Consider the following 27042-nt stretch of genomic DNA (forward strand, 5'->3'; position numbering starts at 1 on the left):
CAGTTAGTCGATTGCTGCTCCTACAGGGTGTCCACTGTCCCACAGAAGGTGTGATACACTAATAGGGTAGATGATACAGATGGAAATCAAAATAAATTTCCTGCAAACCTCCTACTGACACTATTATTCACTTCCAAAACACAGGAAGTTGAAGTTGACTGAGAGCACAGCCTCACTGTTTTATGAAGGTTTCTAAATCTCACATATTGTTTGCATATTTACGAAAAATGGTTTGCCAAACTTTACTGAAAATTGAGTTTTCCTGAATAGCTGTTTCGTCTCACGAATCAGCAACATCTTTCTTCATTCATCATCAAGATTGTCCAGCAGACGAATCAACACATGAGCGTCGCTAGTTAATTAACCGTCGCCAATTAACTGTTAATATAGTGACACATAATTTCTTCACATTCTAGTTGGTGGTCGTTCTCTATTTTTCCTTGAGCAGTGCCCTCCAAAAATAAAAAAGATTTATTTTTATCGGGACCGCCTTGTTGCAATATCCACAGACACTTCGTGGCTAATTATACCTAGACGGATGACTAAATAAGTGAGTACAAATTGTAGGATCGGTAGAATGTTAAATCTTGAAATTTACGATTGCCATTAAAATTTGTCAGTTTTTCGGTTCGGTTAACACATGCGGTATCTCAAAGTGACGCGAGTTCAGGCGTGACCGCTGAAAATGCAGCATGGCGAGCATGTGGCCGTTCCTTGCTGCTAACTACCCTGTTAATAAATATTAGTCTGCATTCTGCTGAGTTTTCGGTTGAGCACTTTCGTTAAATAGAATTATATTTATGGGCATCTGGAAATGGAACAATGTCTCTTTGAGCTGCGATCACATTGTTGTCGAATTTTTCTGGAGCAGAGTACACCCACAAACTTATCGATTACTGACAACTTTTCGATCCTACCTAATAAGTAGGAATTTTCATTACATCAGGTCTGAATTTGATTACACTTTTCATTCCAGAGTAATGCCTGTTTGGTGTAGGTTCTATAAAGCTACGCCACCCACTAGTTAGGTAATTTTGATACTGAAATGGGATTTGGATTAGAATTTATTACACATTCATCACAACTGACCTATCAAATCCCAGTTTTGATCTTCCGTACCGACCTCTACCAAGATTTCGAAGAGCTACTATTAACATGGTGAAATATTTTATTACACCAAACCATATATGTTGCTGAACGGTCGCAGCACCCTGTATTATGTGCTATTTCTGATTATCAACCATTCGTCTTGAGAAAAATGATGTTAATTTATCACCGAAAAATCATCCATTTCGTATATACAGGCTGAGACTTTGACTCGTACAAATATTTGAACAGTTGATTCTTGAGGACAAACATTTTTTTTTTACGAATCGGCTCGGTTTAAAAGATACAGGCTGTTGAAAAACCATAAAAAATATTTATTTTCAGTTCTCACAAATCAACTCTATCAAATGAAATGAATTTTGGAATATAGTTTTTCATTTATTGCATGAATCTTTTTGGAGCACAAAATATCACCAACGTCTTCTGGTTTTCTTATTATGACCATTACGAATCATAAAAATACCAAAAATTCAAGAACCCAACTCTTGATACTTGGTTTTGTATTCTTTATTTTTTCTCGTATAATGCTCCGTGTCCAAGTAATTTGATGTTCGTAAGTTAAAAAGTATCAGTGAAATTTGAAAAATTGAGTACTTTGACCGAATGTAACCCTTTTTAAAAGATCCACAAAGGTGAAGTGTCAAAGATTTAGCTAGTTATTCTGAGAGTAATTTTGTTTTTCCAGGGTTGGCACAGCTCATTATGAAAACTTAAAATGGCTATATCTTTTAATCAGAGCTGAATCGGAAAAAATAGTATAAAAAAGAACTGTTTTTTCGACTTCAAGAAACTACTGTTGAAATATTTGTAATACATAGTCAAAGACTCATTCAGCCAAAAGAGGGATTTTCCAATACAAAATTTCATTTTTTTTTCAAACTGAATCGATTGTGGTACGTCCTTAGAAAGATCAAAGTTGGAATTTGCATTGAAGAGTTAGTTGCAATAAGCTTATAATAAATTCCAATCCAAATGTCTAAATCCCATTCGCCATCACAATTACTTCAAAAGTAACAAATGGGTGGTGTGGGTCTGTCTAGAACTGAATAGAACCTCGAACCTCAAATAGTCATAAGTCATAACTGGGGAATGGCAAGTTTAATAAGACCTGGTGCAAAGATTATAGATTTTTCCATAATCTTCGACCTGGTGCTAAGATTAGAGATTTCTCTCTAATCTTTGACCTGGTGTAAAGAATTGTAATAAAAATAGATAGTTCTATGCTTCAGGTTTTATTTTGACAGAGGGATTTGGCTGATGTAGAAACCATTCTCTCGCCTCGAGCGCCAAATTCAGGTACATAATTCGCAATCTAGGGATATTTATAAAAAAATCAATATGATTAATTCGCTATGAAATTTCCATATGTCAAAATTTTTAGTTTGGCAACTCTGACCCAAGTCCTTCCATAGAGCAGAATTTTCTTCTCTCTTCGAACGCTCATTAATATAGATTTTTCAAATAATAACCGATGTTGTTTTTTCGAAATTTATTGCCCATTCATCCGTTCCACGCTCATTGTTTTCGGGTCCGTCTGTAACAAGTGACATTATCACAATGAAAACGGATAGCAATAAAACAATGAGTGTACAACGTCGGAGGCGTGCAGTAATCCAACAATTCCCCCGACACTGCGGCGTAACTTATGACGGCTCCGTTGCAGCGGAAGCGGCTTGTTTGACAGATTTTGGGCGGCTAATTAATATGCAGATTCGGTAACGCGCCGCTATAGTCGCCTACCGCCGCTTGGGAATTCGATGGCGAAAGGAAGGCAATTTCATGGATCGGAGACGGTTGTTGGTGGAATTGCGGTCGTATCGGGTTACGTTTCGATGGTTTGGGGAACAATATGGGGTGTTTGGTCCAGATAGATTCGTGATCGGTTCTCGAGGACGCCGGAAAATTATTCAATGGGCCTTCTGAGGAGTGTTAACTCAATAGACCCAGGTTCACCATCAAACCGAAGAGTATCAAGTTGATACTCTTTGGTCAAACGTTCAATATTCTTTTATCAGGAAAAAATGAGATATCAATGTTCAACCTATGATGTCTTCAACTTGCTTCGATTTCGAGATACCAACCAAGTGTCATTGTTTTTGGAAAAAAGAATTGCTCAAAACATTTTGGCTGTTTTGGATAAAACTTGGAATGTTCATTTGCGGCAATAAAGGACTTTCAACATCCTAATAAATTCCAGTGGCGTACCACCAATTTTTTTTTCAGATTGCCACGTGCGTCGCTCGAAGAGAATGTTAATTCAATTTTATATCTGTCAGTTTTCAGATTTCTAAGAAGAAAATGAAAACTTGCCTTACAGGTGCCTTACAAGTGTATACCACTAGAAGCCACGAACAAAGACCTACAAAACAGCAACCTAATAAACTCAATTCAGTTATACAGGGTGAGTCTTTGACTCGTTCAAATATTCTAACAGTAGATTCGTGAGGTCAAAAGAAACACTTTTTTCCTTTCCATTTTGTCCGTATAGGCTCGGTTTAAAAGATAGAGGATGTTGAAAAATATGAAAATCTTATTTTTGGTTCTATCTCATAAACGGTTTTATCGAATGAAATGAATTTCGGAATATAGTTTTCACTTATTTGATGAAACTTTTTCGAACACAAGATAACACCCACGTCTTCCAGTTTTCCCATTATGACCATTAAGTATCATAAAAATACCAAAAACTCAAAGAACCTACTCTTGAAACTAAGTTGAACGATATCTGATGGATGTTTGAACGTGTTGTGGAATAAGAGCATTCTCCATATTTTCTGGTATTAATGCATCGTTTTCGAGTAATTTGATGTTCAAAAATAAAAACATCTAGAAAATTTGAAAAATTGGCTGAATACAACTCTGTTTGAAAGATCCACAGATGTGTAGAGTTATAGATTTACATATTCTGAAGATATTTTTGTTTTTCCAGGGTTGGCACAGCTCATTATAAAAACTTAAAATAGCTACTTATCTTTTTATCAGAGCCGAATCGGAAAAAATGGTATAGAAAAAAAGTGTTTCTTTTGACCTCAAGAATCTACTGTTAAAATATTTGTACGAGTCAAAGACTCGTCCTTTAGGTATTTGTATTCAATTTCATGTACTAATATATTATTATATGCCAATGTAAAAAACTTAATTTTACCTAACTGTTCCGTAGTGCAACTTTTTTTGTGTGCCACTGAAAGCTACAGAGTTACCTTATAAAAACATTGAATCTTGCCCACCCTATCTAACTACATGGCATCGCCATCGCCAGTGCTCCTCTCTCTCCCCCCCGTTTCAAAACAATTCGCCAAGCCCACTCCGACTTGAAAACCAAAAAATTAAATCAAGAAGTTGAAGAGCGTAACGATGAAGTAACAAAGCAAAGCCCAGATTAATCCCGTTCTCAATTTAGTGACTAAATGTATTATGGCACATTTAGCTCGGGCGATGCGAAAATGCACCCTCGTCCTACCCTAAATTATTCGGGGAGTAAATTTCTGTGTCGAATTATGGAAATGAGATGGCCGACGTTCTAGCTCTAAGTGGTTGATGGCACCCCCTGACTGACTGACTTCTATTTGTATTTATATCGCACTCCCCAAATTGTTCAGCAATAATGTACAGATGGAAATGAGACCAAGACAAGCGTACATCTCGGATGGATTTATTCATGAATGAGGAAAATTGCTCTCGGAGAGTGCATGAGGAGGAATATGAGAAAAATACGTTGGGCACAAAAATCCTCTGAGACAATAAACGCGTTATAGAGCACATTGTTTCGAGCTTATAGGTTCTCCTCAGGGCAGTCGTAGTGTCGCTTAGACTACGCTGACATATTACGAGTGACCATGTATCTACCACTATACTTTACTGATGAAAAACTGATTCTTCATTTTTCATCTCATAATACCACCAAAGGAAATTTCTATTAATTATTTGAAAATATTACGATGAACAAAATATGCAGTGATATAGTTCAAACACCCTTGATGTTTGTCAAGATCAAGCAACATTAGAAACGAGAAATAATAGTATAAGTATAATATATATATACTAGTGAAAGGATAGGTATATGTATGATGATGTATGTTTGTTGAAATGTATTCAATGAGATACACCACGAATTTTCCAATGAAGATATAAAATATATCGTCTATATCTCTTTAGAATAAGCCTATAAACATAAAATATATGGAAAATGCAATATTCACAATATTGTAATAGCCATCTATATATGATGAAAAATAATTACTCTTCGGTAAATAGAATCCTGATGGAGAGAGCTCACTTGTTTTACTAGTACTCCACAGATGGCATTACTGTCTGAAATGGTAAATCATTTAAAAAAATTTAAAAACTCAAATCGTCGGAAGCGAGATTCATCATAATCAGAATGTGAATTTGTCAAGAGCTGTAAGTCAGCAGTACTAGTAAAAATTCCGAAGTCTGCAAAACTGTGACGAAGTTCTATGAAATTGATTTATATTTTCAGTGACTTAACCATGTTGGATTTTGACGTTGAACTTAACCCAACTTTTTTGAAAAAAATACAAACCCGAGTTTAGATTTGCTGATTGAAAATGTTTTATGTTATTGGACTAGGTTTGGGCGATTGTAAGGACATAACTGTGAAGGGCTTAGAAATAATAAAAAAATGTGATCGACTATATCTCGAGTCGTACACTTCTATTCTAAGTTGTCCGGCAGAGGAATTGGTAGAATTTGAGTATTTAATTCAACAAATTCGAAATTAGCTGAATGATATTTACAGGAAGAATTTTATGGTCAAAAACCCATAATAGCTGATAGAGAATTAGTTGAACAACAGGCGGAAGTGATTTTAGAAGGAGCAAATGAAAAAAATATTGCATTTTTGGTTGTTGGAGATCCTTTCGGTGCAACAACACATACTGATCTTATTTTACGAGCTAAACAGAATGGAATTAAAGTTAAAGTTATACATAATGCCTCCATCATGAATGCAGTTGGATGCTGTGGCTTACAGTTATATACTTTCGGTGAAACTATATCCATACCCTATTGGACTGATACATGGAAACCTGATAGTTTTTTTGAGAAAATTATTGGAAATTACAAAAGGAATCTTCACACTTTATGTCTGTTAGGTAGAGAGATATATCTTATATTGAAGTCTCCCAGTACATAAGCTTTAACTAGCCACCAGAAATCAGATCCGTCAAAATACGAATTAATTTGATATTTTCCAGATATAAAGGTTAAGGAACCTACACTGGAAAGTTTAACAAAGAAAAAGAGAGAATATATGCCACCCCTGTTTATGAGTGTTAAAGAGGCTTCAAGGCAGTTATTAGAAATACTAAGAGATCAGAAAAATAATGAATCAGGTTTGTCTAACTTGAGCTTTACATTTGAATATAAGACCATATTAATTCAAATTTTTTAGGAATAACTGAAGAAAGCCTTTGTATTGGGCTTGCAAGAGTTGGAAGCGATGAAGAAAGTATAATAGCCTGTTCACTTAAAAAAATGGCAGAGGTTGATTTAGGTCCTCCTTTACATTGTATGGTTATTGCAGGACCTACACTTCATCCCTTAGAACTAGAGTATGTAGAACAATTTAAAATATGATTTTATATAGATTGATATACTTTGAATGATATTTCTATATTTTTTCATAGAATATAATTTATATCCTTAATTGATGTATATTTTCATCCTAACCGAAAATTTCAATATTTAAATTCTCTGAATTTTGCTTATTTTATTTCCAACTGGTTTGTTTTTATGCTATAAAGAAAATTACCTCTAAAATCCATCGTTTAATGAGCTTTGATGTTTACATTCAAGGGTTATCAGTAGTGTCTATTTTGGGCTTACTCTTCTTATGTTCTGCATTGCGAAAATCACCTGCCACAACAGCTTTCTTCTCTTCTTCTGTGGAAGTTATCTCTTTACCATTGGTATTGAATAAAGAGCTTATCAATGAATTTGGCCTCTCTTTCTTCGCTTTAACCCATTCGTTTTGAATTACTCTGTCTAGAGTTAATCTCAGTGTAACATCAGGTTCGAGCAACTGACGAACTAGAGATTTTACAGCTGATGTAATCTTGTCACGAATTCTTGATCTGAAGACCCAATTTTTGGTGATTTGATCCTTCAATAGTTTTCTCAAGTTAGAGTCGTCAAATGGCATTGAAGCATTTAGCATGATGAATAAAATGACTCCAATAGACCAAACATCGGATAATTTCGGATTATATCTAGTTCCATTGACAACTTCAGGAGCAGCATATGCAGCAGAACCACAGTAGGTTTCACTGAGTACCCTGTGACCTTCGTGATCTACGCAGAAACGTGCGAACCCAAAATCTGCTAGTTTAACGTTGAATCTTCGAGAGAGCAAAATGTTCTCACATTTTAAATCACGATGCGCAATGTTTTTACTGTGAAGATAATGTAGGCCGCTTGTTATTTGACGGAACCAAAATCTGGCTTGATTTTCTGGTATAACTCCATGTTGTTTGATGAATGTTAGTAAGTCGCCGTTGTCAGCATATCTGGAAAATATGAATTATACTCATTCTGTTGAATCAATTTTTCGATCAATGCATGGCAATTTACATTCAGTCGAAAAAACTATAAATTGCAGAGGATAATTTTTCTCATTGGAATCAGTTAACAAAGTTTGCTCTCTATGATTTCATTCATTTTATCAATATAAAATCTTTGTGAATTCTAAATTCAGTTTTAAAATTATTCTGGCGACATGCAGTCTGTTTTAATTCTGAATTTTGGATCAAGGTGTTATGAATTATTCAATAGTTTCTCTGGAATTCACTAAAAAAAATGGTAAGTCAAGATCTTCGTCTTCTTTATTGAATTAATGTATTGAACGCAATATGCACTAATAATATGTATGTAGGTACTTCATAAAACGCGTTGAGCATTTCTATTCGCTTTGATCAACTTTTTGACGTCCAATCCAATTGATTCTGGGATCGTTACGAAAAATTAATGAATTAGAGAAAAAGCAACGATTTTTGGGTATTTTAATGGGACAGCATCGGGTTAATACATCGACAGCCCTAATTCTTTTCCTGTAAAGGGTTTAGATTTAAGGTTTGGCAGCATCCGAACTCTGAAAAGTTGCTTTTTATGAATTTCTGAAACCTTTGATAGTTTTTGGATGGGGTCTTATTTCAACTTTCTCTATTCCTCAGGCATCCATAGCTACTATCTTAAATTTGGAATGATTGGGGATTGATTGTACCAAAAATGAAGTTTGAGTACTTGATGAGATAGTAATCAAAAGCAACGTGCAATGTCTCATTTTCTGGGCATCAGTATTCCAACGGTAGACATTCGAGAAGAAACGAACGATAAGTAGGCACAATATTTATTAGAATTTCAACCATCTTTATACAGTGAAAAGAATCATCACAATCACTACATAGAACGCGTTCACTATGAAACTTACGTCGTGTCATCACGATGCGGTAATTTCGGAAATGTGTGACAAAATTATATACTACGTATTATCCATTGCTATCCTCATTTCGCTTTTCTTCATTTCGGGGTTCGCGTAATCCCCAGCGATCTGACCATCTTCGATGTACTGCGCTGGCACACCCCCATGTCTAGTGGTCTGCGGTGCGGAATGCACCAATCGTCCTAGCAGAGAGGACCTCTCCTTTCGGATCTTGGTCCAGTCGTGCTGAAGCGCCCGATCCAGGGTAAGGCGAAGGGTCAGGTCGGGCTCCAGGAGGTGTCGCACCAAGTTCTTGGCGCTCGAAGACAGGGTGTCCCTGACCCTCGACCTAAAAACCCAGTTCTTGGTCATCTGGTCCTTCAGCAGCTTCCTCAGGTTCGAATCGTCGAAAGGCATCGAAGCGTTCAGCATGATGAACAGTATTATCCCCAGGGACCACACGTCAGACAGCTTGGGGTTGTAGGGTTTGCCGCTAACCACTTCCGGAGCCGCGTAAGCAGCCGAGCCGCAATAGGTCTGGCTCAGTATCCTCCTTCCTTCTCCGTCTACACAAAAACGCGCGAAGCCGAAATCTGCCAACTTAACGTTGAATTTTCTCGAGAGCAGAATGTTCTCACACTTTAAATCTCTGTGAGCCACATTCTTTCCGTGGAGGTAATGGAGTCCGCTGGCCATTTGGCGAAACCATATCTTCGCCTGAGACTCCGGGATCACTCCATTCCGCTTGATAAAGTCGAGGAGGTCGCCGTTATCCGCATATCTGGAAGGAATAAAACGTTATTATTGTATATTTCCGTTCAAGAGTTCACTTACGATGTTTTCGGCATAGTGAAGCTCCTAAGTCCGAAATTTTCTTTTATTGTAAAGCGTGAAACCTTTCGGACTAAATTGATACCTATAATATGCTGCATGATATACGCAATTTGAACGAATCTCGGAGTATGGATCGTTTACTTTTAGTGTATCTGACAGAGAGCATTATTGGCTTCTCAAAGTAATTGAAAAATATAGGCGCAATATCTCTCCTTTCATGGAATCGGAACGACTCGCCTATGATAACAATTTGGAAAACAGAACTAAAGGACCGTTACAAATGAAGCTTCTTTAGGCGAAAAAACTGTGTTTCTAGATCAATATAATTTAAAAAACTGACGGTAATCTATCACTTTAATCATCATCGAACTTAAAATTTGCCTAGATCGTAGAGACCTATACTCGGCATTTATGAAGCAAACATAAAAGAGTAATGGTGAACCAGTTTATCTTTGTTTGTGGAAACTAAAATCGATGAGTGAAAATATTCCAGTAGTTAAACGTCGAAATTTGAATGTCATATGTGACAAATAGATTCAAATTTCAGTACTTCGAGTTTACGACACCAAAAAGCTTGGACCACTGGGAATCATAAGCTTCGCTGATGGCTTTGCAAACTCTGAAGGAGAACCTTTTGTATATTGGTATATTCACAGTTTATATTGACTGAGTCAGAATAAATCGAATAATTACCTCATGAAAATAAAAACTCTGGGACCTCTCTGTAGTATACTATGTACTTGAATGATGTGTGGATTTTCAATCTTTGTTAAAATTTCCAGCTCGCGGGGAAAAAACTTCTCTAGAAAATCTTTAGGGGCTTTTTCCTTGTCGAAAATCTTGCACGCTAGGCGCATTTTCTTTGGCCCTGAACTGTCCACATAGTCGGCCAAGTGGACGGTGGCGTATGAACCTTGGCCGATTTTCTTTCCTATGAGGTACCCCCGTTGTTCCAAGGCATTCACTTCAGAGTTCCGAGGACTTAGACGTGCCGCCATGTGACGGATACTTTAGATAACACTTCAAATTAACTTGGAACTTCAAGTATGTGGAAAAAATCATCTATATCGTCCATCCGGGGAAATCAACTCTTCATTTTAAACGTGGATTTTCTAGTAGTACTGTTTATTTTGTTGATACAAGGAAATTTTGTCACACAATAATTTGTTGCAGCCAAATTTGAGGTATTTCTTTTGACAGATCTAATATTTTGTCACCCTGACGACTTGATATGCACAAGTAATTTTTTTTAAATTTTGGTGGATACAAATTTCTTTACATCTATTTGACGCTCAACATGTTCAGTCCGATCATTCGTTAGTGCTAAACCAAAAACATTGTGAGGCCATAATGAAGAATTTCCAATATGCAAGTAAAGTTCTTAATTGAGAAAAACATTCGCCTGTGCGAATGTTCATAGAATTTTTTCTAATAACGAAGATGAAAATATGAAATTCTGTCAGAAAATGCATTCGATCTGAAGTTTATAAAACATATAGACCTCTCCTTTCGAAGGTACCTATTTATTAAATAAGTACTACCACCAAAATTAATACGCTGAAGCTTGCACTCGCTATTACACAAAAAATATCTTCATATCTTTTGGTAGCTCTCTTTGGGAAATAAGTTTCATCCAGACTAATTTCGAACCTATTCAGTAATTCCTATTGACCATATCAAAACTTGTCACATTACTTGCATACTTCTCAAATGAGTTTTTTAAAGTTTCAACAACTCTTACTGATACGGGAGAAAAGTATAAGCTTTGATATCTAATCCCACAGTACGATTTATTTCGAACTTTCTTTCATGAATTTTATTGTGATTCCCAAGTTGTCTCGTGAAGCATTTAACATTTGCTCACATGGACAAAAATATTGAAAAATAAAAATATTCAACTGATGCCATTCGCCATAAATCATGTGATCAGTAAAATTTCAAGAGAGTATATCAGTTTTTCATTCTGGCTCTAAAACAATCATCGATTCTAATAAGAATTGAACATCTAAGCCGATCACAACATTTTCATACAATCTATGCTGATGCGAATTGAAAATTTATAATACACAAAAACTTTCAATTCATTCCAATATTTTTTTATGAATGAGCACGTATTGAAGATAAAATTTCGAGATACATTTACATATATTATTCCAAAGAAAATTGGTAGATGTTATTATTTGCATGTGACATCATTCAATACATATATTTATATAATATAGATAAAATATTACAATCGTAGAGAGGTGTTCCTGGCTTTCGGTCCTCATCAGTACAGTTAATAATTCTTTCAAGTTGACTACATCTGATGAATTTGTTCTACTTATATAATATCACGTATAATTAACAATATATCTAAACTGAAAAATCATAATATAAACTTACTAAACTGAAATATTCTCATTATTCTCCTCTTCCTAGGCAGGTGAAGACTAACACAACAAGCTGAGATCCACAATGGAAAGAAGAAGCATAAGTAGACGATTCTATGAGTAGTCTCAACCAGAGATACATCGATGTGAATAATTGTTGCATTTGCATACTTTGCGTTGATCTACACCTCAAGAATTTTCTAGACCTGATCGATAATACCAACATCGGCGAATTCTGCGTTGTGGGAGGAAAATCTCTGTTTCTCGTTTTCCTTTTATCGTTTTCACCCTGACTTACTACTCACATGCATCGCATGACCGTAGTTTCTAGAAATTTCCATCCCAGCATTTGAAGAAGAAGGGAAACCCCTTCGAAACGTCGGCTATGTAGTTGGATTCTAGAGAATAAATTGCGTCCAAGTTCCCGTTATTTTCTCTCAAACTGAAATATTCTCATTATTCTCCTCTTCCTAGGCAGGTGAAGACTAACACAACAAGCTGAGATCCACAATGGTAAGAAGAAGCATAAGTAGACGATTCTATGAGTAGTCTCAACGAGCCAAAAAATGTCAATGTCGCTAACGTCAGTATTGTACACCATAGAGAAAGGGAAAGAGTTGTCTCTGTTGTACACAGATTACAGAGTAGAATACAGAATGGTATTGTATATTCGTGTTCTGTGATTGTTAGTGTGTTCTGTGGTCGCAACTGTCAAAGATAGGTTAGCTGCTGATGTACATAAATATAAATATTGTTTTCAAAGATACCTCTCTGTAATTTTCTATTCAGAAATTGAAGAAGTGTTTCCTGAACCGTGAATTTTCTTGTCTATTAGGATCTAGATCCTATTCGAAAAAATGTTCGTAGTGTATAATAAAAATATACTTTTCCAATCAGGACAGTGTTCAACTTACGAAGATATTCACGAGAAAGTATGGAAATTTTTGGTGAGTTCTCTTGCTTCGGAAGTATCATGGAAATATAAAACATATTTTGTTATTACAGAATTTGTCGAGGGATGATATTTACTTGGAACAAAATGGGAAGAAGTTGAGTACTGATGCGGTCATTGATGATACAAAAGATGTGAAAGTTATTTTACGATTAAATGGTGGTAAAGGAGGCTTCGGATCTATGCTTAGAGCTATTGGGGCCCAGATTGAGAAAACAACAAATAGGGAGGCTTGCAGAGATTTAAGCGGTAGAAGACTGAGGGATATTAATGAAGAACAAAGGTATATAAATAAATAAAAAGTGGTTTCAGTTACAAGTATAGAAGTACCAGTGAGCATTTTCAACATATTATTTCATTCTAGATTGAAGAATTGGCTTGCTTCTAAAGCTGAAAGAGAAAAAGAAGCAGCAGCTAGAAAAAAGAAGAAACTGGAGAAGATGTGTGAAGAACCTAAACATGAATTTAAGGATGATGCTTATTTCAAAGAACTTTCCGAATTACCAAAAAGAGTTGAAGACGCAGTACTTCAAGGCCTTGAAGCATCTTGTAGCTCGAAACGTTCAGCAGAAAATGATAACAAAAAGCAGAATAAGAAGAGAAAGTTATGGTAAGCAATATATTTTTTTATCAAGTATGTATTAACACGTTGAGTGCCACAGCGGTCCATAGGGACCGCTGATAGTCTTACTTGTAGGGCCACGTCGGTCCGTAGGGACCGCTGTTTTGGAATTTACGACTACTTTCTAGTAGTATTTTTTTTTCGAATTTTCATTGGAAAAAAATTTAACAGTTGTTGTTATGGTTATAATAAGGAGATTGGACAAATTTCACCTGTACGGCATCTGCTGTGCGTTTCTATTTTTCTGAGGACCAGAGCGGTCCCATGGGACCGCTCATCAATATTCTTGATATCAGGCGATATTGCACTTTTAGGGAAAATCTGACCAAAGGGATTATCTATATGATATAAGAGTAAAACAAAATATCGACACCTAAAATTTGGCCCCACAAGAAAATATATCGATATTTTGATGGCGCTCAATGTGTTAACTTGGTTATGTAAGATGAAAAAAAAATACAATTTTTCAAATTTAAGATGAAAAATTTTCTTTTTTGTAGGCTCGATGATGATCTTGAAGAATTAAGTTCATCAGATGAAGATAGCACTGATTCTGAGAAGATTGATGAAGCAGAAAAATCAGAAAATTCAACGCCTGAAAACGATATTGAGGAGGAAAAAAGTGATGCAAAGTTGATTGCTGTTTGAGAATGAAGTTTTTATTTCTATTGAATTTGGATCACTTTGTCATTTAATTTTTCTGTAAATATTATGTATAAAATGTATAAACTATAACTTGTTTTTATTTCCTAGTACCCATTCAATTTCCATGGAGTTGACGAGTTCGAGGATGTTCAATAAGCTATTGAAGTACTTCATCTGTAAGAAAAGAAAAAAAATGTCACATTGCAATCCCCAAAGAGGGCTGACGAATGTTTGCAGAAACGTGAAAATAAATTTAAAATGATGGGAATAGCCTAATAACTACTAAATCGATGCTTCGACCGCATTGATTGTTATTTATGAAAGGTCGAAATATAATTTCATTTTAGAACCCTGAAAGTTTCAAAATTATGTGACTTCTACTCGAAAAATTAAACAATATTTGATCTCAGAAAAATTCGAATTCAATAGAAAACAGACAATTGTTGTGGGATAAGGACAGCAAATATAACAACCAATGTTTCCATTACATTTTTGGAGCACATGAAATGAAATTATATAGTTCAAATTAAAAATTTTATAATTGAAATCCTTTGTTACCTATCATTCATAACTGATAATGGAAGATGAGACAAGGAGCAATTATTCTTTTCAAATGGATATTGTCCATAGAAAGAGTGGAAATAGGTAAGTTTATCCAACCAATTTTACAAGGGGAGCCATCTATCATGAATTTTTGAAATGCGTTTTAAAATTGGTTTATGTAGTGTTCTTAATACGGAGTTCCTAGAAAGAATAGGCAGTGTTGCCAACTCCAAAAATTCCGTGTCCCTAGATTCAACGTCAAAAGTCGCTAGAAAGTCGCTAACTGACTTCTAGGTCCGGGTACAGAATTTTGTTTTAAGGCTAGTAACAATTTGAAAAAAGGGGAATCACAGTCTGGAGCAGAAAGGACATGTGAAAAGTAATTGATATAGAATTATCACTTAACATAGGTGTACGAATTTTTAACAGTTTATAAAGCAAGTAAAATACGATTTTCACAATTATTTATTTTCCTGCCTTCTTTTGACAATCAATCAAAAAATTACAACTATTTTCCCAGACTACTTTTTAAATACATAAAAATATCATTAATATCAAGTGATCAAATGAACCATAAAAATGCGTCATCGAAATGGCTTCAACAATAGGTATCTAAATTATAATCGACCAAACATCACTTCATCGTCATCACTTAGGCCCTGTTGTATAGTAGTTTTTGTTCGAAACAAGTTTAAGTCTGAACCCCATTGTACAAAGAGTATCAACAAGAGGTTTCACTTTGCCTATTTGCAAGGGAAGATTCACCTTATTCTTTCATATAGAGTAATTTACAGCGACCTATCCAACAGACGTACTCGTTAGCCATTGCATAGATCGGTTCTGATTTATACTCAAACAGTCGTTAGATAAGTCGTTAAATTATTTTTGTCGCTAAAACCTTTTTCTTGTCGCTAAGACATAAGCAAAAGTCGTCATTTCTAACGACAAAGTCGCTAAATTGGCAACACTGAGAATAGGCAGATATTCTAAAGGAGACTATCAGGGGCTTGACACTTCCTTACCCCCACCCCAAATACGGTTTTTAGTTCTGCAATCAATCGCTATGTGGCTCTGCATACGAAAATATATATCATATTCTCCACAGATTACTGTATTCTGACATATTGGATTTGTGAACTCCAACAGTGTCAATGTCAATATGCTTTAATGCAAATTCTTGTTTACAAACGAGATCTTATACGAGAGTAAATTAAAAATACCCATTTATTGAACTCGACAGTTTTATCAGGAAATCAATTTTCTTGTAAGAAATATTTGATTCAAAGAACCACGTAATTATAACATTAATCGTTTATACTTAAACCAATCCAACCAAACCCTTTAAAAATTGTGTTAATGGAAATGAAAGTCAAACTGTGTAGTCAGTTATTAAGCCACTCCGTGGGGTCAATGATGAAGCTCATTTCTCAATGGGGTAAGTATTTTTTGAAACATAATAATACCAAAATTTACTATTTTCCTTTTTAGAAATCAAGCATCCGCTTCAGCTTCACAGAGAGGCTATCGACACTGCTGACGTTATAACTATTCTTGGATGAGTTATTTGATTCGTTGAATGTATCCAGAGCTTGGACATCCACTGCGAAACTCTTAAAGAAGACGGTTAGTATTCAAACAGAACACAATGTTGTTTGGGAGCAGGCGATACAAATTTTCAACAGTATTTCATTTTATTGCCCTCGAAAGAAAAGATCCATTGTGGTGCCCACTTTGAAGAATATAGTGACAACATTGAACGCATTCCTTTACCTTACTCAAAAACTGTTCAATGATTATCACTTTAAATATATTCTCACTGGGGCTTTCAATCAAGATTGTTTAGTAAACTTTTTTGGGTACATTAGAGCACATGGAGTAAGGAATACTAACCCAAATGTTGAACACTTTATTTCATCATTCAAAACTTTAGTTATTAATAATTTCATGTCGGTGCATTCCTGGTGATCTAACTGTGAGGAAGATAAAACAGGGAGTCGTTGTTTAGAGACTTTGAAATCTTTCCTGCAGGAAAATATAAAATCCACAAAGGTCTTTGGGCAACTAATTTTTTCTTTTCCGAATTATTCATGCATTCTAAGCTTTGGCATGCTGTTTTTGATTTCTATTGCCGACTCCCAACAAACATTGTGTCCTTTTTGGATAATGTTGAAGATTTCTGAACATATAATAATTTCAACCTCATTTAATATGAACAATATTATTACTGATGAGGATAAATTCAGATGCATACCACCCGACGATATGAATATCGACAAGTGTTACGATCTGAATTGAGCTAGCCAGATTGTCGATATTCAAATCTTCGGGTGGTATGCATCTGAATTTATCCTCATTATTTTATTCATTGCCTCCCTGTTTAGGCGTGATCATTCTTTATTAATATTATTACTGTTTATTATAATTATTGTCTTACGAAAATATGTGACCCTATTGACATTTTACCACTGCTCATATATTCATGGCCATAATTATAGCTTATGTATTTCCATTTTTTTTTTCCTGTGCTGGGTATATCAATATATGTATATTTTTCATGACAAGTTTTATTTCTCCTTAAAATTCGCCCTAATAATCCATATTATACTATCGACGTCTAAAATACCAGTGAATGGGCTAATTTAAATTTCGCGCCATGCGATTGCAGTTTCCAGTTATACCGACATTTCTACCGGTTAGTTGGGTGGCAGCCGCATGGGGGCGCTGAGGGCGGGATAAACTGTATTTTGCATCGTAGAACGTGAGTGTCAGATCTATTCTACTCTGTAATCTGTGGAGACTATTCTTCCAACACCTCTATTTCTGTATTTTCCTGTATTGACTACTTCGTCGCTACCACCCTAGATAACAGCGAACTCTGTCTCCGACTAGCAGCTACTCTGGTAGGTTTGCTATTCTTCCTAGTGAAAAGAATAGCTGGCGCTCGAGATAAGTATTCTCCGAGGTGACCACGTCATGGAAAATCGCGAATATTCAATAACTGATGTGATAAGTAGCTAGTTTGGTACTTACTTATAGCATAGTTACCATATGGAACTGAAAAAATTGCGAAAGTGATGGTTTTCTTCTTCGTTGGCCATTTTAAATCATATTCAAATCATTAACATCATACTTTTCGCAAAAAATATATTACACTCATCTAAAAATATGTATACCTATGTTTTTTTCAATTCAAACCAAAATAATTCAAAATTGAGGTGATGAAAAAACTCATTGAGCAATCCGATCCCTCATTCAAGTATTGCAATGTGATTCTTCTTGTATTCCATCTTCCTTTGTTATTGCGTTTTAAGATTTTTAAGAACTTTATCAATCATCATTGATGGATTTGCATAAAATTTGTATGAAAATAAACACAATTCCAGCCGCTCACAACATTTTCATACAATCTATGCTGATGCGAATTGAAAATTTATAATACACAAAAACTTTCAATTCATTCCAATATTTTTTTATGAATGAGCACGTATTGAAGATAAAATTTCGAGATACATTTACATATATTATTCCAAAGAAAATTGGTAGATGTTATTATTTGCATGTGACATCATTCAATACATATATTTATATAATATAGATAAAATATTACAATCGTAGAGAGGTGTTCCTGGCTTTCGGTCCTCATCAGTACAGTTAATAATTCTTTCAAGTTGACTACATCTGATGAATTTGTTCTACTTATATAATATCGCGTATAATTAACAATATATCTAAACTGAAAAATCATAATATAAACTTATTAAACTGAAATATTGTGAACTGGTGTAACATCCATAATAATTGATGAGAGAAAATAACGGGAACTTGGAACTTGGACGCAATTTATTCTCTAGAATCCAACTACAATTAGTACAATTAATAGCCGACGTTTCGAAGGGGTTTCCCTTCTTCTTCAAGGGCTGGGATGGAAATTTCTAGAAACTACGGTCATGCGATGCATGTGAGTAGTGAGTCAGGGTGAAAACGATAAAAGGAAAACGAGAAACTACGAAGGCGTAGAAGGGCCACATAATATTTTAAAAATATTTTTCCTTAATTTCCGACTTTGAAGTCGGAATTTAGTTAAATTCCGGAATTTAACGAAATTCCGAGTTCAAAGTCGGAATTTAACTAAATTCCGACTTCAAAGTCGGAATTCAACAAAATTCCGAGTTCAAAGTCGGAATTTAGTAAAATTCCGACTTTGAAGTCTACGACCATAAAAGGTTAGAAAATGATCATCACAGGCAAAGAACTCAGTTCTTTGCCTGTGATGATCATTTTCTAACCTTTTCAACTTCGCTACATCGATGTGAATAATTGTTGCATTTGCATACTTTGCGTTGATCTACACCTCAAGAATTTTCTAGACCTGATCGATAATACCAACATCGGCGAATTCTGCGTTGTGGGAGGAAAATCTCTGTTTCTCGTTTTCCTTTTATCGTTTTCACCCTGACTTACTACTCACATGCATCGCATGACCGTAGTTTCTAGAAATTTCCATCCCAGCCCTTGAAGAAGAAGGGAAACCCCTTCGAAACGTCGGCTATGTAGTTGGATTCTAGAGAATAAATTGCGTCCAAGTTCCCGTTATTTTCTCTCAAACTGAAATATTCTCATTATTCTCCTCTTCCTAGACAGGTGAAGACTAACACAACAAGCTGAGATCCACAATGGTAAGAAGAAGCATAAGTAGACGATTCTATGAGTAGTCTCAACGAGCCAAAAAATGTCAATGTCGCTAACGTCAGTATTGTATATTCGTGTTCTGTGATTGTTAGTGTGTTCTGTGGTCGCAACTGTCAAAGATAGGTTAGCTGCTGATGTACATAAATATAAATATTGTTTTCAAAGATACCTCTCTGTAATTTTCTATTCAGAAATTGAAGAAGTGTTTCCTGAACCGTGAATTTTCTTGTCTATTAGGATCTAGATCCTATTCGAAAAAATGTTCGTAGTGTATAATAAAAATATACTTTTCCAATCAGGACAGTGTTCAACTTACGAAGATATTCACGAGAAAGTATGGAAATTTTTGGTGAGTTCTCTTGCTTCGGAAGTATCATGGAAATATAATACATATTTTGTTATTACAGAATTTGTCGAGGGATGATATTTACTTGGAACAAAATGGGAAGAAGTTGAGTACTGATGCGGTCATTGATGATACAAAAGATGTGAAAGTTATTTTACGATTAAATGGTGGTAAAGGAGGCTTCGGATCTATGCTTAGAGCTATTGGGGCCCAGATTGAGAAAACAACAAATAGGGAGGCTTGCAGAGATTTAAGCGGTAGAAGACTGAGGGATATTAATGAAGAACAAAGGTATATAAATAAATAAAAAGTGGTTTCAGTTACAAGTATAGAAGTACCAGTGAGCATTTTCAACATATTATTTCATTCTAGATTGAAAAATTGGCTTGCTTCTAAAGCTGAAAGAGAAAAAGAAGCAGCAGCTAGAAAAAAGAAGAAACTGGAGAAGATGTGTGAAGAACCTAAGCATGAATTTAAGGATGATGCTTATTTCAAAGAACTTTCCGAATTACCGAAAAGAGTTGAAGACGCAGTACTTCAAGGCCTTGAAGCATCTTGTAGCTCGAAACGTTCAGCAGAAAATGATAACAAAAAGCAGAATAAGAAGAGAAAGTTATGGTAAGCAATATATTTTTTTATCAAGTATGTATTAACACATTGAGTGCCTCAGCGGTCCATAGGTACCGCTGATAGTCTTACTTGTAGGGCCACGGCGGTCCGTAGGGACCGCTGTCTTGGAATTTACGACTACTTTCTAGTAGTATTTTTTTTTCGAATTTTCATTCGAAAAAAATTTAACAGTTGTTGTTATGGTTATAATAAGGAGATTGGACTCGACAAATTTCACCTGTAAGGCATCTGCTGTGCGTTTCTATTTTTCTGAGGACCAGAGCGGTCCCGTGGGACCGCTCATCAATATTCTTGATATCAGGCGATATTGCACTTTTATGGAAAATCTGACCAAAGGGATTATCTATATGATATAAGAGTAAAACAAAATATCGACACCTAAAATTTGGCCCCACAAGAAAATATATCGATATTTTAATGGCGCTCAACGTGTTAACTTGGTTATGTAAGATGAAAAAAAATACAATTTTTCAAATTTAAGATGAAAAATTTTCTTTTTTGTAGGCTCGATGATGATCTTGAAGAATTAAGTTCATCAGATGAAGATAGCACTGATTCTGAGAAGATTGATGAAGCAGAAAAATCAGAAAATTCAACGCCTGAAAACGATATTGAGGAGGAAAAAAGTGATGCAAAGTTGATTGCTGTTTGAGAATGAAGTTTTTATTTCTATTGAATGTGGATCACTTTGTCATTTAATTTCTCTGTAAATATTATGTATAAATGTATAAAATGTATAAACTATAACTTGTTTTTATTTCCTAGTACCCATTCAATTTCCATGAAGTTGACGAGTTCAAGAATGTTCAATAAGCTATTGAAGTACTTCATCTGTGAGAAAAGAAAAAAAAATGTCACATTGCTTTTTTTGAACAAAAATTTTCTACTTCTACATTAGATTAAAAATTTAAAAAATGAACCCATCTGAGTCTTTGCAATGAAAAATATTCCAATCAAAAACATTGAGGCTCTACATGTTTTCTAATAATTAAGTTTTGGGTTTTTTTTAGTGATAAATGAATGTCCTGGTTTACAAACAAGAGAATCCCCAAAGAGGGCTGACGAATGTTTGCAGAAACGTGAAAATAAATTTAAAATGATGGGAATAGCCTAATAACTACTAAATCGATGCTTCGACCGCATTGATTGTTATTTATGAAAGGTCGAAATATAATTTCATTTTAGAACCCTGAAAGTTTCAAAATTATGTGACTTCTACTCGAAAAATTAAACAATATTTGATCTCAGAAAAATTCGAATTCAATAGAAAACAGACAATTGTTGTGGGATAAGGACAGCAAATATAACAACCAATGTTTCCATTACATTTTTGGAGCACATGAAATGAAATTATATAGTTCAAATTAAAAATTTTATAATTGAAATCCTTTGTTACCTATCATTCATAACTGATAATGGAAGATGAGACAAGGAGCAATTATTCTTTTCAAATGGATATTGTCCATAGAAAGAGTGGAAATAGGTAAGTTTATCCAACCAATTTTACAAGGGGAGCCATCTATCATGAATTTTTGAAATGCGTTTTAAAATTGGTTTATGTAGTGTTCTTAATACGGAGTTCCTGAGTTCCTAGAAAGAATAGGCAGATATTCTAAAGGAGACTATTCTCCAACACCTCTATTTCTGTATTTTCCTCAGCAACATCTTATTCCATTATTTATGATATTATATCTGCCAATAATACCAACCAACATCAAAGAGGAGATAGTAGTAACATCGTTTTATTAGGGATTGAACTTCGTATGATTTATGTCTTTTATTATTTTGACATTCTCGTGAACACTCCATCTTCCATCCCTAAACGAAAATTGGATGATTAATATATTCACTGCTCATATTATAGCAGTATTTAGAACTACTTATTTTGAGATTTGAAGATTTTGCATATGTTGAAGACACGTTTATACCTAAGTATATACTGAAAATGCCGATATTGCCGATACACTTAACTAACGGAAATCAAAAAGAGATTTTTCTCAATGTTGTAGAACGTATTTTGAGATCACCCTAAAACATGTATGAAATTGCAATCGAAGCAATCAAACAAACATTATCTTTATTTATTGATTTTTGGTTAATTTAATGGCCTATTCAATAATATATAATACTGCATTAAAAATAACTCAGTTTTACCGAAAAGAGTGAACTGCAATGATAATATTTTCACTGTTGCTTTTTGGTTTAATTTTCAGTAAGTACATATAGGTACTTATCTTCTTTAATGTGAACTGCACCCACCAAAGAAAGTTGTATACAGTGCATTTTTTATTATACAATAGAAATATTTTCAACCAGAGCTGAATTCAAAGGGAGATTGAAAGATTTATAGCTCTGCAAATGTTCAATCGGACTATATGCCCGTTTGTTTTTAGTAATTTATGCCTTTTTTGCAACATTGTCAGTAAAATGTTAATAAATAACATGCAGAGAGCTCAACCTAAATTAAAAAAATTATTCATGGAAAATCACGAATATTCAATAACTGATGTGATAAGTAGGTAGTTTGGTACTTACTTATAGCATAGTTACCATATGGAACTGAAAAAATTGCGAAAATGATGGTTTTCTTCTTCGTTGGCCATTTTAAATCATATTCAAATCATTAACGTCATACTTTTCGCAAAAAATATATTACACTCATCTAAAAATATGTAAAATAATTCAAAATTGAGGTGATGAATAAACTCATTGAGCAATCCGATCCCTTATTCAAGTATTGCAATGTGATTCTGCTTCTTGTGTATTCCATCTTCCTTTTTTATTTCGTTTCAAGATTTTTCAGAACTTTATCAATCATCATTGATGGATTTGCATAAAATTCGTATGAAAATAAACAAAATTCCAGATCCCAAGTTTTCCTATGGAAAGCAATGGAAGAATGAGGGAAAATGTGGGTTGGCCTTTTCTTACCGTATTGTCGGTGGCTCGTTGGCAAATAGTGCAAAGTATCCCTGGATAGCTCGTTTGGGGTATAAAACTAAAACAAAGGGACGATATTTATATTTATGTGGAGGTACTTTGATAAATAAGGACTTCATTATAACTGCGGCACATTGCCTAGAGTACGAGGACAAAACCTTGTGAGTATATGGATTACATTTATGATGGTGAATGTTATAGGCGCGGCCCATTCAAGCATTTTATTAGTTAAATTTTGTCGATTTCACACCTCCCGTATATTTACAGAGAAATTGTTCGTTTGGGAGAAACAACGATTCATTGTGCTACACCCAGCTGTGAAGATCCCAGAGTTCAGCAGGTTTTCGTAAAAAAAACATACAAACATCCAGAATTCAGTACATCCACTGGTTTTGCCGACATAGCTTTGTTGGAGTTAGGACATCCCGTTAAATATACAGGTAGTATACATATATATAAAATAACTGAGATCGTTGAGGTCCAACATCAGCTTATATTAATTATAAATTCAATATTAATTCATGACGACCATATAATCCCTCTATAAGTCCTTCATTATTTTTTGATGTACGGTCACAATCAAAGGAAAAATTATCATTTTATTTTATGATGGATATTGAAAGAGCTGTTTATGAAAAAATTGCTGTATGGATCTAAGTTCGGTAAGGCAACCATGCCTTACCGAACTTACTTACATGTCAACACTGACCTCTCCATAAAACGCACCCCTTGTCCGATTTAATTGCTTCTTTCTTAGGAAAACTTCACTTGTCGCGTATTTGATAAAAACGAAGATGTTTCAACGAAATAACCTTTGCATATCATTGATTGAATTCTGATGCAGTGAAGAAATATAATTGATGTAAAACTACAGTTTAACAAATCTTCTGAATATTCATGAATATTCAGTCTGGATAGATGATATTTCTCGCTATAACTCTATCTGGGAAACTTGAAGGGGGTTCGAAAATCAAAGGTTCAATAGTTTTTTGAAATGAGGACTCATATATGTATGAAATTTGCGTCGGATTCATGTTTGAAAGCCACTCAGCCATTAATTGAACTCCATTTGATTCGAATATCCGATTTCACGGTTCTTAGCTACCTAATAGCGAATGATATTGAGCTTTATTCTTACCTACGAGTACATCATTAGTTTCTAAGCCAAGAACTGAAGCCATTCCGATATAAATCCATAGTGATTACTGACCTTGTCAACCACTCTTCACTCAAGAACGCCATAAATGCACACCCTTATTTACGTTTAATTAACTTCTGTATTAATGGCGATGATAATAAAAATACATTTCATTCGGGGTAACTGAGCGCAGAGTGTAAGTGTGCGCAGAACGTATAAGTATCTCGACTATGCAATGTATGAAAGAGGAGTTCATTTGGGTGAAGCAAGGGCGCAGAATCACCAAATTAGTTTTTCATAGGAGTGCGTCGTGTGAGGTTTCGTTAACTTTTTATTTGCAATCAATCAAATTCACTTTTTTTCTTGTAATTTTTAGCATCTCTGCAAATTCTGCCAGGTCCAAGTTCCGAGTGCGACAGTGTTAAACAATATTTTATTCGATTATGCGCATATTGATCTAAATATAAAATAAAAAATTTTAGGTTCTCTTAGCTGCTCAACTCTATAAGAACGTCAATTCAAATTTTGGCTTACTGGGGAAAATGTGTGCGGGTAAGTGTGCGCATAGATTCATTATACATATGGGTATTTGTTCAGTGAGGAATAAATTATGACATTGTTGATTTTCTTGGTTAAGACTCGATCAATATTGTCCTATTTGTTCAGAAAAATATGAAGAGTCACCAACAGGGGAATGTATCAAGTGTTGTGTTCATCAGGAATGGTGGCACGAACAATAATGCAGTGCTTGTAAAAGGGCGCTTCTGTATTGACAATAAACAGCATTTCTCTAATATTGTAACATTTTGATGACATTATTTTGTAATTTATTTTGATTGTGTGGTTCACTAAACACCGCATTCACTTACCCCGTGAGGGTGCGCACACTTACCCGCAATAGGGGTGAACGCACTCCGACTTTCACTAATAATTTTTTTTTCGCAGAAAGAAAACGTTTTTGTTTGCTTGCTTTTTGATGTTTTTTATAGATTAGAAAATTCTCTATCTTATGAATATGTTCTAATTTTCCTAGCTTCAACATTTGAAACAGGGTATGGCTTGAAAGGCAAAAGTTCGCACAGTTGCCCCGAATGACTCTACATATAATAAATTAAATATCAAAGAGCATGCGCTTCCATCTAATTGCAATTGAAAGGGACAAGCGCAATATGTTCTCGGTCTGGTTTTGATCGCGCAGGAGCAACTCTCATAATATTAATAGGATCTCCAACTTGAAATATCGGTATTGTTTCATCACATGTATCAACAGTTCATGGATTGGTTGGAATGCGAACAACTACTTTTCTGTTAATACAGAAATAGTGCTACAAGTTATTGTGTAATTTTTTTTTATTATTTGTTACCCCATCTTTCAGCCTTTGTGCGTCCGATCTGTCTCATAAATCGCCATCTAGCCGAAGAGGGTAAAGAAGGCATCGCTGCAGGATTCGGCATGGAAAACTACATCACTCGAGAGCGACCAGAAGGTCTGAAAGAACTCACGATGAAAGTCATCCCCGGAGAGCAGTGCAAAAAACGTTTTCCCAAGTCCGACTTCAAATCGAAGAATTACATTTGCGCTGGCGGCAAGTCAGGAGAGGATACATGTAATGGAGACAGTGGCGGGCCGTTCATGAACGTGTACAATTTCCAGAAAGGGCCCAGGATGTACTTGATAGGGGTCATCTCTTTCGGCTCTACCAAATGCGGAGTGGGGGTGCCTGGGATATTCACATCGGTCCATTTCCACTGGAACTGGATACTGAACAATGTGTTGAAATAGGAGAACTGAGCATTAAACCGAAATTGTGATTATTTTATTTTTCCTTTGAATGCTACTGAAAGAAAAGTCTCCTTTTGGGTTCTCTCAGTTGTGCAGATGAATAAGATGCACAGGATATCTAACTAAAACACTCCATCTTCCATAACTGGCCAAAAAATTGTTTTTTTTGCCAAACATTTTTCGGTGATGAGTAGTTGTTAGGTTGTACCTACTCCTTTCGCCACATTCCTGAGCATTTGAAAGAGAAATGTGGGTTGAATGGCGCATTATATAAAACATGATTTCAATCAGACCATTCCATACTTTGATTGGAAACAATTTGTAAACAATATCCATTTGAATAATTTTCAAGCTAAAGAACAATATCATTAGTGCTCTTTCCAACGATAATCATTTCATTATTTCATTAAAATGCTCTCCTTCTTCAGCTTTACATGAAAACAAACAATGCATATCCAAATAATGAAGAAACAAGAAACAACAGGTAAGTACAACTAAAATGTTGGTCGATTACAACAAAAATTAAGCAGGATGCAGTGATGATGCCAAAAGCAGTTGTTGATGCATTTGGAGATCATAATTTGTATTTGAGGCTCAAATGAAAATTGGGGTGTTCTGAAGAGTAAAGAGTAAACAAAAATTAATTCAATATCCTTAACTTTTGACGAGCAGTTTATAGTTTATTATTGGACCAAGAATGAGTTGGAACCATTCCAGAATTGCACTTTCAGATAACACTCCATTTAGGTCCATGCAGCTGCATTTCTGCTAGCCAGGAATGACATTCGAATTCAAGATGCAAATTATTTGGTCGATCGAAAACAAGGCAATGGCCATGAGTCTTGTGTGTTTGTGTTCCTGTTCATTTTTAAACTCTTTTTCAAAAGACCTTTGGACCAAGCACGAACTAAGAAATTATATTTTCTCTTGAAACATATTGAGTTTTGAGATTTCAGACATCAACGTAGGTATACCTAACAAAGATTTAATATCGCGACCAATT

The 27042-nt window shown here is 35.0% G+C and overlaps 5 protein-coding genes and 1 long non-coding RNA gene across 8 annotated transcripts; 4 read left to right on the forward strand and 2 right to left on the reverse strand.

The window, feature by feature from the left end:
• Positions 1-5591: 5591 nt before the first annotated feature.
• LOC123308655 (diphthine methyl ester synthase) lies at positions 5592-6775 on the forward strand. The gene is made up of 4 exons (XM_044891414.1): positions 5592-5810; positions 5867-6221; positions 6324-6461; positions 6521-6775. Exons 1-4 carry the CDS (start codon positions 5676-5678, stop codon positions 6703-6705), a joined length of 813 nt encoding a protein of 270 aa, XP_044747349.1. The 5' UTR covers positions 5592-5675; the 3' UTR covers positions 6706-6775.
• Positions 6776-6883: 108 nt separating this feature from the next.
• LOC123308652 (testis-specific serine/threonine-protein kinase 3-like) lies at positions 6884-10600 on the reverse strand. Of its 2 annotated transcripts, none has more exons than XM_044891412.1 (2): positions 10073-10600; positions 6884-7634 (listed from the first exon to the last, which is right to left on the reverse strand). In XM_044891412.1, the coding sequence occupies exons 1-2, from the start codon at positions 10375-10377 to the stop codon at positions 6920-6922; spliced, it is 1020 nt and encodes a 339-aa protein (XP_044747347.1). In that variant the 5' UTR covers positions 10378-10600; the 3' UTR covers positions 6884-6919. The 2 variants fall into 2 exon arrangements, with proteins under 2 accessions (XP_044747347.1, XP_044747346.1); XM_044891411.1 differs by lacking the exon at positions 6884-7634 and adding an exon at positions 8458-9326 and having other exon boundaries at positions 10073-10596.
• Positions 10601-12432: 1832 nt separating this feature from the next.
• On the forward strand, positions 12433-20922 carry LOC123308657 (replication stress response regulator SDE2-like). Of its 2 annotated transcripts, XM_044891418.1 has the most exons (5): positions 12433-12698; positions 12757-12986; positions 13068-13313; positions 13826-13999; positions 20857-20922. In XM_044891418.1, the coding sequence occupies exons 1-4, from the start codon at positions 12609-12611 to the stop codon at positions 13971-13973; spliced, it is 714 nt and encodes a 237-aa protein (XP_044747353.1). In that variant the 5' UTR covers positions 12433-12608; the 3' UTR covers positions 13974-13999; positions 20857-20922. The 2 variants fall into 2 exon arrangements, with proteins under 2 accessions (XP_044747353.1, XP_044747352.1); XM_044891417.1 differs by lacking the exon at positions 20857-20922 and having other exon boundaries at positions 13826-14060.
• On the forward strand, positions 19285-20922 carry LOC123308656 (replication stress response regulator SDE2-like). Its single transcript, XM_044891415.1, has 4 exons — positions 19285-19551; positions 19610-19839; positions 19921-20166; positions 20683-20922. Exons 1-4 carry the CDS (start codon positions 19462-19464, stop codon positions 20828-20830), a joined length of 714 nt encoding a protein of 237 aa, XP_044747350.1. The 5' UTR covers positions 19285-19461; the 3' UTR covers positions 20831-20922.
• On the reverse strand, positions 20820-23569 carry LOC123308658. The gene is made up of 5 exons (XR_006537153.1): positions 23480-23569; positions 23110-23176; positions 21888-21996; positions 21575-21768; positions 20820-21009 (listed from the first exon to the last, which is right to left on the reverse strand). It is a non-coding gene; the product is annotated as an uncharacterized LOC123308658 (long non-coding RNA).
• Positions 22253-26071, forward strand: LOC123308654 (CLIP domain-containing serine protease B9-like). The gene is made up of 4 exons (XM_044891413.1): positions 22253-22390; positions 23045-23279; positions 23386-23558; positions 25633-26071. Exons 1-4 carry the CDS (start codon positions 22351-22353, stop codon positions 26037-26039), a joined length of 855 nt encoding a protein of 284 aa, XP_044747348.1. The 5' UTR covers positions 22253-22350; the 3' UTR covers positions 26040-26071.
• Positions 26072-27042: the final 971 nt, after the last annotated feature.

Source organism: Coccinella septempunctata, chromosome 2 (assembly GCF_907165205.1).
Source record: "Coccinella septempunctata chromosome 2, icCocSept1.1, whole genome shotgun sequence".
Lineage (NCBI taxonomy): Eukaryota > Metazoa > Arthropoda > Insecta > Coleoptera > Coccinellidae > Coccinella > Coccinella septempunctata.